This window comes from Plutella xylostella, chromosome 10, assembly GCF_932276165.1.
Source record: "Plutella xylostella chromosome 10, ilPluXylo3.1, whole genome shotgun sequence".
NCBI classification, from domain to species: Eukaryota; Metazoa; Arthropoda; class Insecta; order Lepidoptera; family Plutellidae; genus Plutella; species Plutella xylostella.
In genome coordinates, this window is record NC_063990.1 from 9,813,811 (window position 1) to 9,829,886 (window position 16,076).

Here is a 16,076-nt window from a genome sequence, read left to right on the forward strand (position 1 = left end):
GAGACTGTTTACTAAGTCTTGTTTATTGCAGTCAAACACCCTGCGCGTCTATGTTGTACTCATGCCGCGGTGTAATGTGAAAGGGCATTTCGGCGATTCTATTTGAAACTTGATCTAGGAAAATTCAATTGCTACTGTCTTTGTAGAACCTAGTATCTTTTCAGTACCTACTTAACTAATCGTGTGTACTTAATGCTACCTTGAAGATTATGTGCACAGCTTATGCTATTACTTACCCCACGTTAACATTTAAATTTTGACAAAGATAGTGTGCATGCATAAAGTCCAATTGGAAGGCCAAAATAATTCACACAAACGCAGAAGTAAGAAAGTTAGAAAATTGAGGGAAAGAAAGAAATAGAAAAAGGGTTCTAAGTGAAGTGATTTTGAATAGTTTACGTGAAGAGAGATCAGAAAGTGAGCTCAGTGGTTGTCACAAGTCTGGCACAATGGCGCAGTATATTGTGATCATATTCCGTGAGGGTGAGTATCGTTTTCATTGTATTTGTATAGTAAACAGGTCTTCATGCAGGAATACAGAATTCGCTATGGGAGGGGTAAAAGATAGAGGAAGGTACAAGTAGTGATATATATTTAATGCACGTCTTATTACGTAGGAAATTTTAACCTCTGTAACACCTGATGAAATTATGTTTTTTCCCATTGCAAGTTGGTACTTATACGTATTACTATGATCAATATACTGCAAATGTTTTAGACGCACATTAAATATAATCCAAGATTACTCTCATTTCTTCTTCATGTAATGACGATGGCTGTGCATGCAAATACATCGTATAAAACCTCAATGCTGCTGAATGAATACTCTTGGCCGATGATTACTGACAAAGCGGCGCTAACAACGATGGCCAACCATCTTACGTTACGCAATCACTAAAACGGCTGCGTTATTCAAAACTGTGAATCTACTGGTCAATGACTGAAATGACTCAATATTATGTAAGTAATATATAAAAAAGTTAATGCGGTATCCAACAGGCCGAGTATCGTGGTTCAAACCTGCCGCGCGGTTAGAAGAACGTGTTATAGACGTAGCCGGTCGCAATGAGGCCGAGCACGAGCAGGCACAGCATAATCATTATCTTCTTCTGCACAATGGACAAACACAACACACATTAGTGGTGGAGGGGCGGGGTTACCTGCGCGCGCCGCCGCTACTTGAAGTAACTGATGAGGTAGCCCACGATCACCAGCCCCAGAATCAGCAGGCACACTAGGATCATGATCTTCTTCTGCCGGACACATGCAACAGTTCGCTTTACAGTCTCCGCCCAGAGCCCGCCCTCATACAACTACTACTGGGGTGGCTTTACAACGTATGTGCGTTATTCACCTTTGTATCGTTCGTACGAGGTACAAAGCTGCGGGTTCGAAAAGTAAAAAGAAAAGCGAATAGAAATTAAAATAAATAAATGTAATTTTAAAGAAATTATAAACATATTTACATCTTGGTTAAGATTCTTAGTTAAACAATTAATTAAATAGGGTTCACGAGACCTTCCCAGTAACTTTTGTTCCAATGTATGGTTATGAATATTTTTAATACATACCTACTAGGAAGATCCGTCTTAATCATAACAATCCTACTCAATAAAGAATTTGGTTATTATTAAATTTAAAGAATAATATGAAAAACATGGCATAAAATTATACTTCACAGTCTTTTGATTAAATAAATTAATATTTCGTACATAAGTATATGCTCACACTACGAAGAGTTATATCAGAGCCATCTTCTTAACCAGCAATTAATAAATAACAACTAGACATTTGCACAAATAACTAATGAAATGTTATAACCAAGTTAACAAAAGTTAGAATTCACATGAATATTCATATAACATTTATCCACTTTAAGATTTGTGCAAATATTACAATATAGACCGATTACGCCGAGTAAATGCGTGATTATTCCTGATTCACAAGAAAATATTAGTTACGTTATTAAATGTAATATAGATGTGAAAATTCAATGAAAATCTGATTGAATACGATTTACAATAAATTGAATGTACCTATTTGATACAAAGATCACACGAATACTTATTTTCCACGCACTATAGATCTATAAAAGTGATATTTTATAATAGTGACAGACAAATAAAATGCACCCATTAAATGCAAGACAATATAAGCAAAAAACAGAACTAACTTTATAAATATTTCAGTAAACAGAACAATTTTTAAATATTTGATATTGTGACTTGAAACTATTATAAACAATTTAAATTATATCTCTCAATGAATACTTCATAGTTCTTTATATTATTAACAAACTTAAATATTTGAATACTGGTTGAAACAACTTGTACTAATATTGGTTTTCCCGGCATTTCGTAAAAGGATAAACAATAAAATCAAAAGAACTACTTTGTTAGTTTATGGTTAACAAAGTACTATAGTATTTTAAATAAGAAACAATCACATAGTTATATCTTTGATATTAGAATATGCACGAATTGCAAGATTTTCGTGATTTTCATACAGTGTACTTGTATTAAACGGTGCCCTAACACTTGTGATGAGACTTATATCTACTTGATAACTTAATAGATAATGTGTATTTACATAAGATTAATTATATAATAGTTCCTATTATAGGTATATTTAGATAGCCTGGCTACAACGGGTAAGCTATATTGAGACCTTATGTTAAATAGAGCACAATCTACTTATTGCACTTTACACATATTGTCTTGTGGATATCTATAATAGTATTATTATGTTGATTATCTATTCTAGCTAGCTACTTAGCTACATTATAGACTTGATTCTACTGTAGAATGCTACTATGATATCAAAATGTATAGGTACTTAATAAGATGATTGTTTTCACTTTTAAATCAACACACATTACATTTATCAGTAGAATCAGGTGAAAGGTTAATGTTGCACATTTGGAAATGTTCTTTAAATGTCTTCTATCTTTATAAGAAATTATATTATTTCCATAAAGCAACATGAACCTGGTAAATAGCTAGCAATCTTTACAAATGCTCAGTGACGTCATTAGTGTTTTGTTTTTCACTATAATCCTGATCAGATTATGATTATAAAGTTTGCGATAGCGCAGTGCAAGCAAGGTAAGGAAATAGCACCTATGATTGCTTTAACGACACATGACGTCACTGTGCCACACTACACGACTAAAACAATGGTATACAGTAGAGGCAAATGAATATCATATCTGAATTGTCCGGGACAAGTCAGCAGAGGTGCCGGGCCGCTCCGCCGCCGCTTACGTCAGCGTGGTGACCAGTATGATAATTAATACTACCAACGTGACGGACAGGCATATTACGATGAAGATCTTTTTCTGCAATGACAAAGGAAAAACAAAAACAAAATAAAATCGCTGCAACGCTAGTCGGTCGTGGTGGCAAGCTGCTCGAAACAAACATAAATGTGAATCTTGAAATTGAAATTTCACCATTATTTTGCTTCCAAACCAAAAACAGGATAGGGGTATTTTTTCACGTTATTGTTTAGTTATTAATATGAGGTCAAGGTTTTTCCTTAAAAATATCACGTTTTTGGTTTGAGTTATTTTGGGATGAAGGATTTCATGTTTGCATTAATGGGATGGCACTAATAAAATTGTGCTTTGCTTGAAAAGATAGAAGCATACTGTCGGATGCGTTGGGTTGGGACTATCAAATGTTTCTGAATCCAATTACATGTAATTCTTTAGTGATTCAATTCCAGTGAAAAGCATGTAGCAAAACAAAACAGCCCTCATGTTTCCCTCAGATCCACATCCTCTTTATACTTTCACCCGTAGAAATTGGAAATGTGCAATATCTATATGAACCAAGTGCAAATGTCTACAGAGAAACGAACGAGGTTCTATTCTTTCCCATTCAATCATCATCTTTCTGTCAAAACAGAGAAGAGAGAATGAGGTCTAAAGTAGCCGACATTATAATATATATATATTTTGTTGAAAGTTTCAAGAAAGTAACATTTCTTTCAACCGCACTGCCTCGTAACATATACCAAAAGTCATTCGTATATTATTATGTTCACTATTGTGATTGCGTTAAAACATAACACTGACAAGACACTTTAAAAATGTTGAGAATAAGCTATCTGAATTCGTTTCTTTGCAGACGATTGGGTAATTCAAATATTCGCTATAATACGTACGTTGTAGCATTCCGCCGAGAGCCATGCAGAAAAGAAGGGAGCGGAGGCAGTGGGAATGCCTAATGAATTGAGAATACATGGCTTTAAAAAAGCTGTTATTCCTACGGGCTATGGATAAATTCCGCTCCTCTCTTTCGACATCGAAAACACACTGTAATATTTACATGCAGATTTGCAGAAGCTAGTGCAGGAATACTGTACAATTTTTCACAGTGAAAAAGATATGATAATTTAAGTATGTCAAAACAAATCCGTATTTGTTTCACTGTGAAAATATTGCCTAATTGCATACTCCCATGCAGTTAATATAAACGAAATTGAATGGTATTGACTTGAATTTGAAGTTTTTATATTCTCATATAATACTTACGTAGTATAAACCATTTTCTCGCAATATTTTTTTATAAGAGGTTGTTCAATTCATTGCAACTTTTATCATTAAAATATGTTTCATTGGATATTTTTTATTATTTGGAATTATGTAGGTAAAGCATGCAATTAAACAGATTTTAAAACTATTATCCGATAATAATTTCCGTTCAACACATGCAATCCGAGCGAAAGCAAATCATAACAAACTGTTTACAGAAGGTGTGAGACTAGAAAGTAAACTAAAAAGAGTCAGTCGACAGATGCGAAGAGACATCGAAGATCCTTGTTATTCCGTGTAGATAGTTAATAGCTTCTGAGCGCTAGAGTAGAGACACTAGTGACCCGTCTGTCCCGGTTATCGACATGTTTCCTCCACAGGTTAGTGTGTACCTTGCGCGCCTTCTGCTGCCACTTGAGTGCTTGCGTGAGGCCGCCGCGGCCCGCCTCCACGTAGTCCGCAGTCGCCGTCACGTGGTGCTCGATGCGGTCTATCAGCTCGCCCTACTCGCACTAAGCTGCGGGGCGCGGGGGGGAACGGGACAACGCTAACCCGACGATTGGTTCATACCGTTTCATCATACATCCGCAATTTTCCCGGATTATAATGTTAGAGTTAGAGAGAGAGAGATAAGTAGCGAAGAAGAACACCTTAGAAATAAAATGTTACAGGTTTACAACATTCAGCACAAACGGACATCGTGTTACAGTTATAACGGAGTGTTAACTTATAGTTGTTTATACAGTATGTTATGTTATAAGACAGTTGTTACATCGATAGTACACTTGTTACATAATAACGGTTAAGCGGATGCAATTATTTGTTAATAGTTAGTTATGAGATGTTTAAGAGTTATTATATAACAAATATCACCATATACCAAAGGCAAATTACGCACACACCAAATACAAACTTAACGAATTAGTGAAACATGAACAGGCAAGACGCCCGTATCCACCCAGTGTTGTTGATGACATGAATAATAAATAGGTTCAGTTATAGAGACAACAGCGAAAGCCGGTTAGTTTGATGCAGAAAATAAACAAATAAATAAAATAAAAAACAACCAAAAACAAAACCCAAAAGAAACAAAACATGATTTGAACCAATCACCGTATGGCATGATCGAACATAACGAACAAAAATCGGGCGGTAAATTAAAATCAAAACAATTCACATAACAGGGCAGGATGTGGGATGCGGACGCGACAGGGGATCGAAAGGGAGGGGGCGAAACAAACAGAAAAAAGAAACACATTAGCTCGGGGGATGAGTGTGAAACGTGGGGGACTCACCCGTCGAGCTTTGCTCTGATATTTGAGTGCTTTCTTGGTGTCCTGCGTGGCCGTCTGCACGTAGTCCACGGCGTGCTCCACGTGGTACTCTATGCGGTCGATCATCTCTCCCTGCGCGCAGTACACTGGCCTTTATTACAAGTCCCGCAAAATGCTGTTTCGCCTGGCTGTCATGCCCACCGCAAGCGATAATCACCTTTCGTAACTTGTGTCGGCGACGGCATTTAATTTGATCGCTTCAAGCGCGGTATATGACCATTATTGACTTGTATCGATGACGTCTTGAGGATTGTATATGATTTTATCTGAGCTTCAGGCGCAATAGCATTTTGCGAGGCTTATACTAAGGAGCTGACTGGTCTACAGTTTACCATTGTCTATGCTACCGAGTTTAATTGACACTGATGTGATCGGCCATAACAAAATTTCATACAATTTGGGGACAACATATTATCTACATACATTCGGGGGAAAACATCGCAGACAAACCTTAATGAAATATTGCAACCCGCAGAAGATCTGAACTTAATATAAATGGAGATTATATTACTAGAAGTGCTCATATAACGCTGAAAATGGAATCGCAAATTAATTTATTCTAGTATTACTTACACCCCGAACGGCTGGGAATTTCTAGATGACTCACGTCTGCCTCATGCAGTGTGACTCACGATTTATACTCCGCTATTCATTTTAGGACGTTTTTCGCTATATGAACAGTCAGACAGACTTTTTCAGTCAATTTGGGATATTATATAGTTTTTTTTATTGGTATAGAAAACATCTTAAAACTCAACCTTTACGTTTTTGTATAGGCTAGATCTCTTTGAGGTTTTACTTAATAATTCCATCTCTGACACACAGCAAGGCAAGTAATGCTTTATAGATGCTGATTTTTCTCCGTTCACCATAACAATTTTGAGTTTATTAATGAAAACTGGTTCTAATAACTGGCTTTAAGCTACAAGAGTATCATCTGCATTATGCCTGACTGATTCAACCAGCACCATCAATGCTCAATGAAGATGCGCAGACTGTCTTGTCTGACTCTTATCTTCATGGGGTCACCACTCTCAAGTAAACCTTACAATGTTATGTGTAAGGTATATGACCGTCTGCCCTTACTGTCAACCAGCATGACCATGTGAAGTTGTCAACCTAAACCATATCATCCTTGGGGTCACCACTCTACAGAGATCCTTATAACCTAAGACAAAAGGTTTGTGACGGCTGACCTGACTCTCGACCAGCATGGCCATGTCCATGAACATGTCGTGCAGCTCGCGGATGCTGGTCTCCAGCTTGATGATGTCGGCGTGCCGCGCCTCGATGTCCGCGAGGGTCTGCTTCGCCTGCTGCGTCTCCATTATTATCTGCAATTTGGAGGTTTGGAGGGGTTACATGGTGTTTAGGTGTGCTGGTGAATAAATTGAAACATAAGGTTTTATTTTACAATTGCTGTTTTCTCATCGAGTAGTTGAGTGAACTTCCAATGTACGGTCAGGTGCAGAGAAACCTGTACCTCTCATAGTAACAATGCTTCTGAGGGGGGTCAGGTTTCTCTGCCCCTTACTGTACATGGAGCTGTCTGTCAACTAGAACTGGGCCAGGCTGCCTCAAGCCCAAGATCGAAAAAGTGCGCTATACTTCTGATCTTTTCTTCTGTCTATGTAAAAATGTACATCAATAAAATGTTGTTTTTTCGCCTATTCCAGAATATAGCATAATTTAACTCATTTTGAAACTACAAACATAAATTGAGTCTAAAATATTAAAATAACACAAATTGTATTTTATTTGAAAGCAAACAGCTGTTACCGTACCCATGGTTTATAAATCTGCTATAAGTAATTCCCTTTACGATAATACGTTGCAAATTGAAACTGAACGGGACTTTTGTTGCGACGTAATGTCATGAGAATCATAAACATGGTACAGCCAGTATAACTATCTAATAACCCGTAACCCTTTGATAAACGACAGTCGTTATTACCTCCTTGTACACTTTAATGACCAATTGCGTCACAACAGGCGCATGTACCAGGTACAGTCAGCTTCATTGAGAATTCAACTCTAAATGTTGAATTCTCAATGAAGCGAAATTTTACAAGAGATTCAATGAGGAAAATTGACATTTTATGTATGTTTATCAAGGATAACTGGCATAACCGCTGTTATACAGTCGGAAACGCAGAAATTTGACACCAAACATTACCGCTTTGGTTTATTAGTTTGTCGAAGCCATAAAGTGAACTCATTACCCACTTGTGTGGCACCGCCGAGTGTACTTACACTTCACTTAAGCGCCTTAGATTTACACTTACAACCTAGGTTACCAAGTATTTTGGAACCTTATACCTATTTTGAAAACTTAACAATGTATAATGATTGTAGAATAAAATTAAAAATTGTTTATTTCAAAAACTTTTCACTTATAACTAATACAAGGTAAAGACCTCCTATTAAGTATAAAAATACCTGTGCCAGGAGATCTCGCTCTCCATATCAAAATTATCATTAAAATTATTCAGTTTCAGAAATAAATAAACTTAATTAAGTGTATGAGTGTGTGTGTGTGTGTGTGCGTGTGTGTGTAGATAGAATACTCGAACTTATCAGGAAAAATATCCAATAAAACGGCTATTGTTCAATGTATTCACTATTATTAATTAAGTAGCTCATTAATACGTATTGCGAGGCATAGCCTGGAAACTAGGTTACGCTGGACAATGAGTGACCTAGGTTAGTATTCTGTTTATTATGTCGCTGTCAATATTATGTTGGCTTTTCATGCGTATAATATACGTACTCCTGTAATAAACAATTGATATCGTTGCACATACGGTATTTTACGTCTACAATAGATATTACCGTGACATGTCATGCAAGAGTGAGACTCATCTCTCAAGAGATATTGCTTCCCTTTTCGAGCATTTCCAAAACTTGTGTATAAAATCGTATATGAGTCAAATATATGCTATTATGTACATTGTACAACATAGGTATTTTGACCATCAACCAAAATTACAGGTATCCTAACAGTCTTTTACAGTGCAAAACAGTAATTCGCGAATTAAATTGTCACCTCCCTAATTCCCAAGATTATAGTGACAATGAAACGGAGACGGGCGCGCGTCGCTCAGCCGCGCTAATCCACTCTAAACGGCTATTAGCGGGAGCAACGTGCGATATTATGTATGCGAGATGGTTACATACACTAAATGACGGCGTACGATGTTACACGCACGATTTCTAAGGTACCTAGGTAGTATTTACGAAACTGTGAATATAGTCGTACTCTCTAATTAGTCTTTGTTCCTGTGAGCCGTGCGATTTGTTCGCTAATTGATATAATTGCCCCTGCTATTTGGTAGACAAATCCTAGTTGACAATATCTGTGTATCACTGAAGTATTTAAATCATGTTTCGCACAGTCAGTCAGTAGCTGACACTATCACATCACACACGGTGTACAATTAAGGGACACTCACGCATCGCTCACAAGGTTCGGCCAAGATCAAGTAATGTGTTCAGACCGTAAAAATGATCTGGTTACAGCGGGTTACTGATGTTTATAAGGCTTTATTTGTTCAGTTATGACTGTTTTATGTGCAGGTAATGTTAATTGTTTACAGAACAGACATAGATTTACAGATCCTGGGTGTTCTCTACATGGTGTGATATCTCCAAACCGCCTGCCGAGCCTGGAGATTATTGCAATAATCCTCCAGTCTTGGAAGAGGCTCATGTCCCGTAGATAATATTACAGGATATGTGTTAGTGTGAAAGAGTAGTAGTAGTAGTACTAGTAGTAAATGGTATACTACTCACCCCCTGCGTGAAGACGGCGGGGTTGTCCTGCTCCAGCATGGCTTCCAGCTCGTCATCGGTAGTCGCGCGGCCGGTGATCTCCAGCTGGCGCAGTATCCGGTTCTTGCAGCGGTCCCGGTAGTCGGTCTGCGTGCGGTTGTACTCCGTCATCACCTCGACGAACTTGCGCGAGAGCGTCGAGTGCTGCGTCTTTCTTATTCTGAGGTCCGCCGACGATTTGTTCGAGTGCTCCTCCTGTTCGATGTTCTGCTCTATGTCTGGAATGGTTGAGGTTGGCTGTTTAGTAAAATGGGTAGGTGATCTGTGTACAAAAAAACTGGCATTTTTGGCGCCACAGTCGAGAGGATACGGTTATTTACTAATTTAACATGGCATTGCATTGCATGCCTGTGCTGAAACTTCATGTTACGTTATGCTGTAATTATAAAACATTAATAAGCGTTAGGTTACATTGTCGCCGCCATAATTTTAACACTGGGTTCAAGATATCGAGTTGACCTGTGACCGCTTTAGCGAAGAGACTGCATTCTAGGAAGTCGTCGCCTCGTTTCGTAATAAATGACGTCGTAAAGAAAATTATGGAAGCGGTTGCATGTTAGATGATGCGATAGGCGGAATAAACGAACTTGGTGACGTAAAATGTATAAGAAGTTTAGTAAGAAGTGGGAGTTGTAGCGCCATATGGTCGCGGCTTATACTCGATATAAGTACGAATTTAAACCGTCTTTGACTTACGTTTTAACTTTCCTCTAACTTTGTTCGCCGTTTTCTTCACATCTGCCATGAGATCTTCTAATTCGTGCTTTGTCTCTGAAAATAAAAAGTTTCATAGTAAGTTTAAGCTTTAAATCGTGGAATAGAAACAATAGAGTTATGAAAAAAAACAAACTACCAACTATGCGAGGATTAATATGAAAATATGAATTCATCAATATGCGAGGGAGCGATTGTGTACTTCTGCGTTCACAAATTCGACAGAGCCAAACGGTTATTAGATCGCAGTAGCCATTTTCTCGGAACATGGCCAATCAAGTAATCTGGTCAGCAAATAACAATCCAGTACAAGTGGGGATGTTCCAGCAACAAAGTTAGGTGATTATGAACGGCGAGGGCGACCGCCGCTCACTCCACCGTGTAATGGCTTTCACCAACTATCAGACAAGTAGTCTTCGAGACACAGCAATAAGCAATAACTCAGCGAAGATCCGCTGTAAACGTAAAACGGGATTGTTTGCTTAATTTCCAGGCTATCGGAGCCGGGGGAATCAGCAATAAGTTGTAGACGCGGTACATTCAGCTGTCACCGGCAGGCGGAGCGGCGGCGGCGATAGCGTCGGTAAATCAAGCAAAAATCACCTCCAACCAGCGGACGCCGCGGGCTCCGCAGGCCTTATCGGCTTACGAAAGAGCCGACTCACCCTCATAATATTCTCCAGAATATCACACTAATACTGGCGGCTCAACGCGGCCGCAATAATACATTCAAGAAGCGTTCTTTAAATGTGGACCTTTAGAAGTTGAAACCCCGATTGCCCCGAACGGCAATTTATTGTTTATGCAGAATTCAGTCACATTAGCCGAGTAATTTCGCGACTGGAATCCTGAAACCGAGCCAACGCGCGTCCCAGGAGATCTTATGAATTCAACCAGAAAAGAGTTTTAGTGTCGAAACAATATCTAAAACGACGCCTTTGTCTCATAAAAATAAAATATATGCGCCCTCACTTGAGTTTTCTTGGTTCATTCATACTTATATTTGGTATATAGAGTAGCAATATTAATTGTCGGAATTGGTACTCGACAAGTTATTTGAGCTGGTCGCGTAGAGCGCCGCGATCGATATTCAGCCATTCATGCTTCACGCCGCGGCACTACGGCAAACAATTTATGAAAAAATATCGTTTGCTCTTGTCAAATAAATGGTGAAAGTCAGGCAGATATTTTTATTCGTTATTTGTACAACTATAAATCAACACGTTAAATAATGTATGATTTATTGTGGTAGTGGGACGAACGAGGCGTTCAGAAGCAGACGGTGCGGGCTGGATACAAGTTGAGTAGGTATCATTTATAACAGAAGGTACTTATGTAGAAGAAATAGCGAAATATAAGTAGCTTTAGCCGCATTTTAACACGTGTCTTTAACAAAAAGGATTAGCCATTATTGAACTTTCCCTTTGTGCTCCCGAGGGATAGATAAAGCCGAACAGCCAACAGTTTGTCGCATGTATTGTTGTGTGTATTTTTATTAGAATTCTGTATTTGTGTGACACTAGTCGTTTCCGATCGATGTCGATGCGGAATTGTTTTTCTATGTGCGATGAAATTTTAGCGCTGTCGTGTCGACCGTTGTGGTTCGTCCACGTCCGACACAAATCTACACCAACTGCGTTCTGGATAGCTTTTTGTGGATTTGAAATGCGTATCAATAACGGATTTATATTTTGTAAATCCTGTTTTTTATTTATGGTCATTGCTTGACCGTTTCTGCTCTCAGGGCTAAAGTAAACTTAATCCCCGGGCAGAGTGGATATTAAAAGCTATAAAAATGTAGCATTAGCAAAACCAGTGAGAATCTTTATCCGCCCTCGGCAATGTAGATCCGAGAGCACTCCTCAAGTGTGGGATCGGGAAAATCCGCGCGATAGAGGCATAAAATAAGCCTTTAATAAATCACGTCTTTAGAGCACGATGACTGCACAGAGTTGATAAATCAGTGGATGAAGGGAAGTCTGTATGATCAGGACTTTGTGAGTTATGTAAGTGGAAGAGCTCGGGTTACACGGCATATATTTATTCAGCTGTGTGTAGCTACAGGATGGCGTGCATTCATAAATAACGAATGAGAGCACACGGCAGGTGACGCTCGCTTGTCGCGCTAAAATGACTCAATAAGTGACCCTCCATATTCTACAGCGCCGCTATCAACTAGCCTTTTTGCTGTCCGTACAGCTATAAATCTGTGATTGGCTGATTGAACTTTATTCGTCGCCGCGTCAGGTATTCACGGCGCGGATTCGGTTTATAGTTTCGTCGATATAAATTTGTTATACGACATTGTTATTTCTGACCGTACGACCCTCGGGATAGTATTTCAGACACAATGTTGTATTACAAACATTTGTAACTCGGCTGAGACTGAGGCATTACAGATTCAGACGGGAGTCTCAGGCCGTGGCTGGAATTCCGGGACCCTCGCGGCCTTGGGCCCTTACGGATAACGTTTTTATTTGTCGGTTTAGGCTCAACTCGCAAAAAATAAATGGTAACATAAAATCAGTAAACTGAAACTATTGGTTGGACCACGCCAGTGACATAATACAAACTATTTTCATAAAACCAGTTGTGCTGAATTAATAAACTGTTTTTATTCAATCAAAATGTGAATAGACTTTATTTCAGCCGGGACTCGGCAGACCTAAATAAATAAAGAACAGCGCACTAATTTGACTAACTTCGTTTTTGTCGGCCGCCGGGGTAGCAACAGCGAGTGTAAACCTGTGCGCCGTTTATTTCAGCACTGGAAACCTACTTTATTAGCCCCAGTACCTACGTACGTCAGCTAAAGTGACGAGAGTATTTATGAGTTAGCCCAGCGAATAATTAATTTTAGAACGCCCGTTCTCGAATCTGGCTCAGGATTTTCGCTCTCTCGATATTCCCTGATACACCACATATATCTTTTGTATCGAGATTTTGTCGAGGGAACGGAAATCGGAAGCATGACTGTAACTATAACAGGTATTCTGGTTGGTATACATATTTACATACACATTTAAATGTTAATTATAAAAATACTTATACTTACGTGGGAGAAATTCAACCGGAGAATAATTATTAGAAGTCTGCTATTACGATTACGGCTGGTTAACAAAGAATAGAATATAATAGAATATTTATTCATAAAATACTTAATGCTAAATGTGATTTACAATAATAGGTCAACTCTTAATGCTAAAGGTAGTTTAAAATGCTGATCTGAAGTAGGAAATATAATTAAAGAGGACTATGTCGTTATTGATTGTCGGATTATAATAATATAATAAATTCATGTTAGCCGCCCGCCCAGGCCTACGCCGCAAGTTCGTAGCCGTCGTAGCCAGGCTACGGCGTAGCGCGTAGCAGAAATATCCGCTACGAGACGGTTATTTCAAGATTTTACATAAAATAATAATTATTATTAAACTTTACTTTGTACATAACTCAGTAGAACCTAGAAGTATAAGGGATAGCCAGTTTCCTTATAATAATAAAAAGGCCTTTCGAATAGAAAGATTCATTTGAGTTTCCCTAAAATTTATTTCCTCACATCAAAACGTATAAAATGTTAAAGTAAAGTTTTATTAATTCACTTTTAAATACTAAGTTTCATTTTAAAAACCAACAGAGTAATAAATATATATTGTATTCCCGTCGATGGTAAAAATACCGGTTTAATGGAGATGCCTATTAAAAGCGTACTCGAGGAGAAGCAATTAAAGTTTTGATTTACGGAAGTCGAAGTAGGCCGAACCGGGAAATCGAATTGCGATGGCGCCCGGTTGTATTAAAAGTTAAGTCCTTCCTTCCCGAAGGTAAAGGTACCTGTCATTATTCGCAGGATTGTTATGATTATACGGATGTTAAGTAAATATATTATTTAAAGGTTTCTAAGAGTATTCATTTCTATATGTAAGTGAATAAATAATTACATTTTATAATAAACCGAGCTAGCTACAGATATAAAGCCACCAATACTCAGAAAAGGTAATAAAACATATATTGTAGCCCCAATCCTTTTAGAATCGATTGGCTAATTAAGTTCACTGTCGCAAGACACAGGCGTTGTACCTATGTAGCACCTTACTGTTCTATACAATAATTGTTTTATACCATTAATCCGTAAAAGTTAAATCGTATACTATTATGATATGTACCTAAATATACCTATACACATTGATTACGATAAATTTAGGAGCTAGTCCTAGTAACATTCATTCGACATTCAGGCAAAATTTACGAGTGCTTGTTGAGGGCTATTTGTCTTGTTTATTATGACTATTGTCTGCCGTTCGTCAGTCATTGGGGAGTCCATAAAATTCGGGCCGGCTTGTTCGAAATACGACCGATAGTTTTTGGCTACACAGTACAACTGCGGGCAAAGATTCATACCGAAAAAAATATGGTAATATCTGTTATAGACAGGAGCTTGTCTGGATTTCGGGCTCAGACGGGCTTTATCCGCGTGGAAACATCGATTTTACTGTCGTGGCAGACGTCGGGAGCGTACGCAATCTGTGGAGAACATTTGATTCCATATGTTTCTGGGAGATCGATGTCTACATGTCGCTCGTCACGTATCCGAATAGGTAATCCCGGTTCAGATGCCTTTACGAAACAGAAACAACTTGTATTAAATTGGAAACCCTTCCAACTATAATGGAATCAAGTTTGGCTCGCTGTAGGAGATAATGGTAAGCGCGTAGAGGACCATCGATGGCATCCATTGTCCAGGCCACACGGTTGTTCCCACAATCAATCGCCGCCCAGTCATTGCGCAGTATCACCGCCGCCGTACGCAACGTGTCACGCTGTCGGCGAACCACTGATTAATTGTGAAGGGCTCGCATTGTTCCACCGACTCCCAGACAATACCTTTGTACTTAAAGATAATTTCCGTCAGCTGCCTTGTTGAAAATGAAATCTGCGCAATAAAACGTTCGTTGATTCTAGGTACTCGCATTGTTTTATCCAGTACAAGGGAAAGCACTTTGCTGATATGGTTTCATAGAACAACAAAGTTTATAGCATGTTGAGGTGCACACAATGGAGTGTCCAATGTTTTAGCTGCAACATCACAACACGGGGGTATTACCGGCACGGAGCAACCCGCATGCGGATACAGACGTCGAGACTTAATTGTGACAGAGAGATTACGATTCACGCGAGATGGGAATGCAAATGCATACAGTAATAACATTGCCTTTGGGTACGATTAGTCAAATTGAGTGGGGGTAGTCTGGTGATTTGAGATGCGGTTCTGCAGCGAAGTGGAATGAATTTTTTAAAGAAGTGGAATGAATGTGTGTGAAGGTTCCGGAAAAATGTACATACAGCTATTCCATTTTAAATGATATGAAGACCCGTGCATAAGTGTTTACGACTACTTACAACGACTCAGACACTTCAACACTACTTTCAATAACTATTTTAAGCTTGGACGTTAAATATTTTCCTTTTTCGTCGTGGATTTATTTATATAAAATCAGCAGTCTAGGAGCAGTCATATTTTCAACCGTACATATATGAGTGTACAGTGTACACTATGCATAAGTACTAAGGAACCTTGCACTAATGGATATAAGATTGAAAGTATAAAATAAATCAATCAAAATTAATAAATAGTCACAATGCGTACACAATTTAACGGTCTT

At 38.5% G+C, this 16,076-nt stretch overlaps 1 protein-coding gene across 5 annotated transcripts in view; it reads right to left on the bottom strand.

Annotated features, from left to right (window-relative positions):
• LOC105386730 (syntaxin-1A) overlaps nt 1-16,076 on the bottom strand; it is a 56,295-nt gene that overhangs the window by 4,790 nt on the left and 35,429 nt on the right. Inside the window, exons 4-9 of one of the 5 annotated variants that reach the window (XM_038117814.2) lie at nt 10,399-10,473; nt 9,664-9,920; nt 7,068-7,205; nt 5,833-5,943; nt 4,168-4,226; nt 1,417-3,337 (exon numbers count right to left, since the gene is read on the bottom strand). In XM_038117814.2, coding sequence (XP_037973742.1) covers nt 3,319-3,337; nt 4,168-4,226; nt 5,833-5,943; nt 7,068-7,205; nt 9,664-9,920; nt 10,399-10,473 — 659 coding nt within the window. In that variant the 3' untranslated portion in view covers nt 1,417-3,318. Of the gene's footprint in view, nt 1-1,020; nt 1,110-1,160; nt 1,254-1,416; nt 3,338-4,167; nt 4,227-4,929; nt 5,041-5,832; nt 5,944-7,067; nt 7,206-9,663; nt 9,921-10,398; nt 10,474-16,076 lie in introns of those variants that run through there. The other 4 variants (XM_038117813.2, XM_038117812.2, XM_038117815.2 and 1 more) reach the window with 4 other exon arrangements.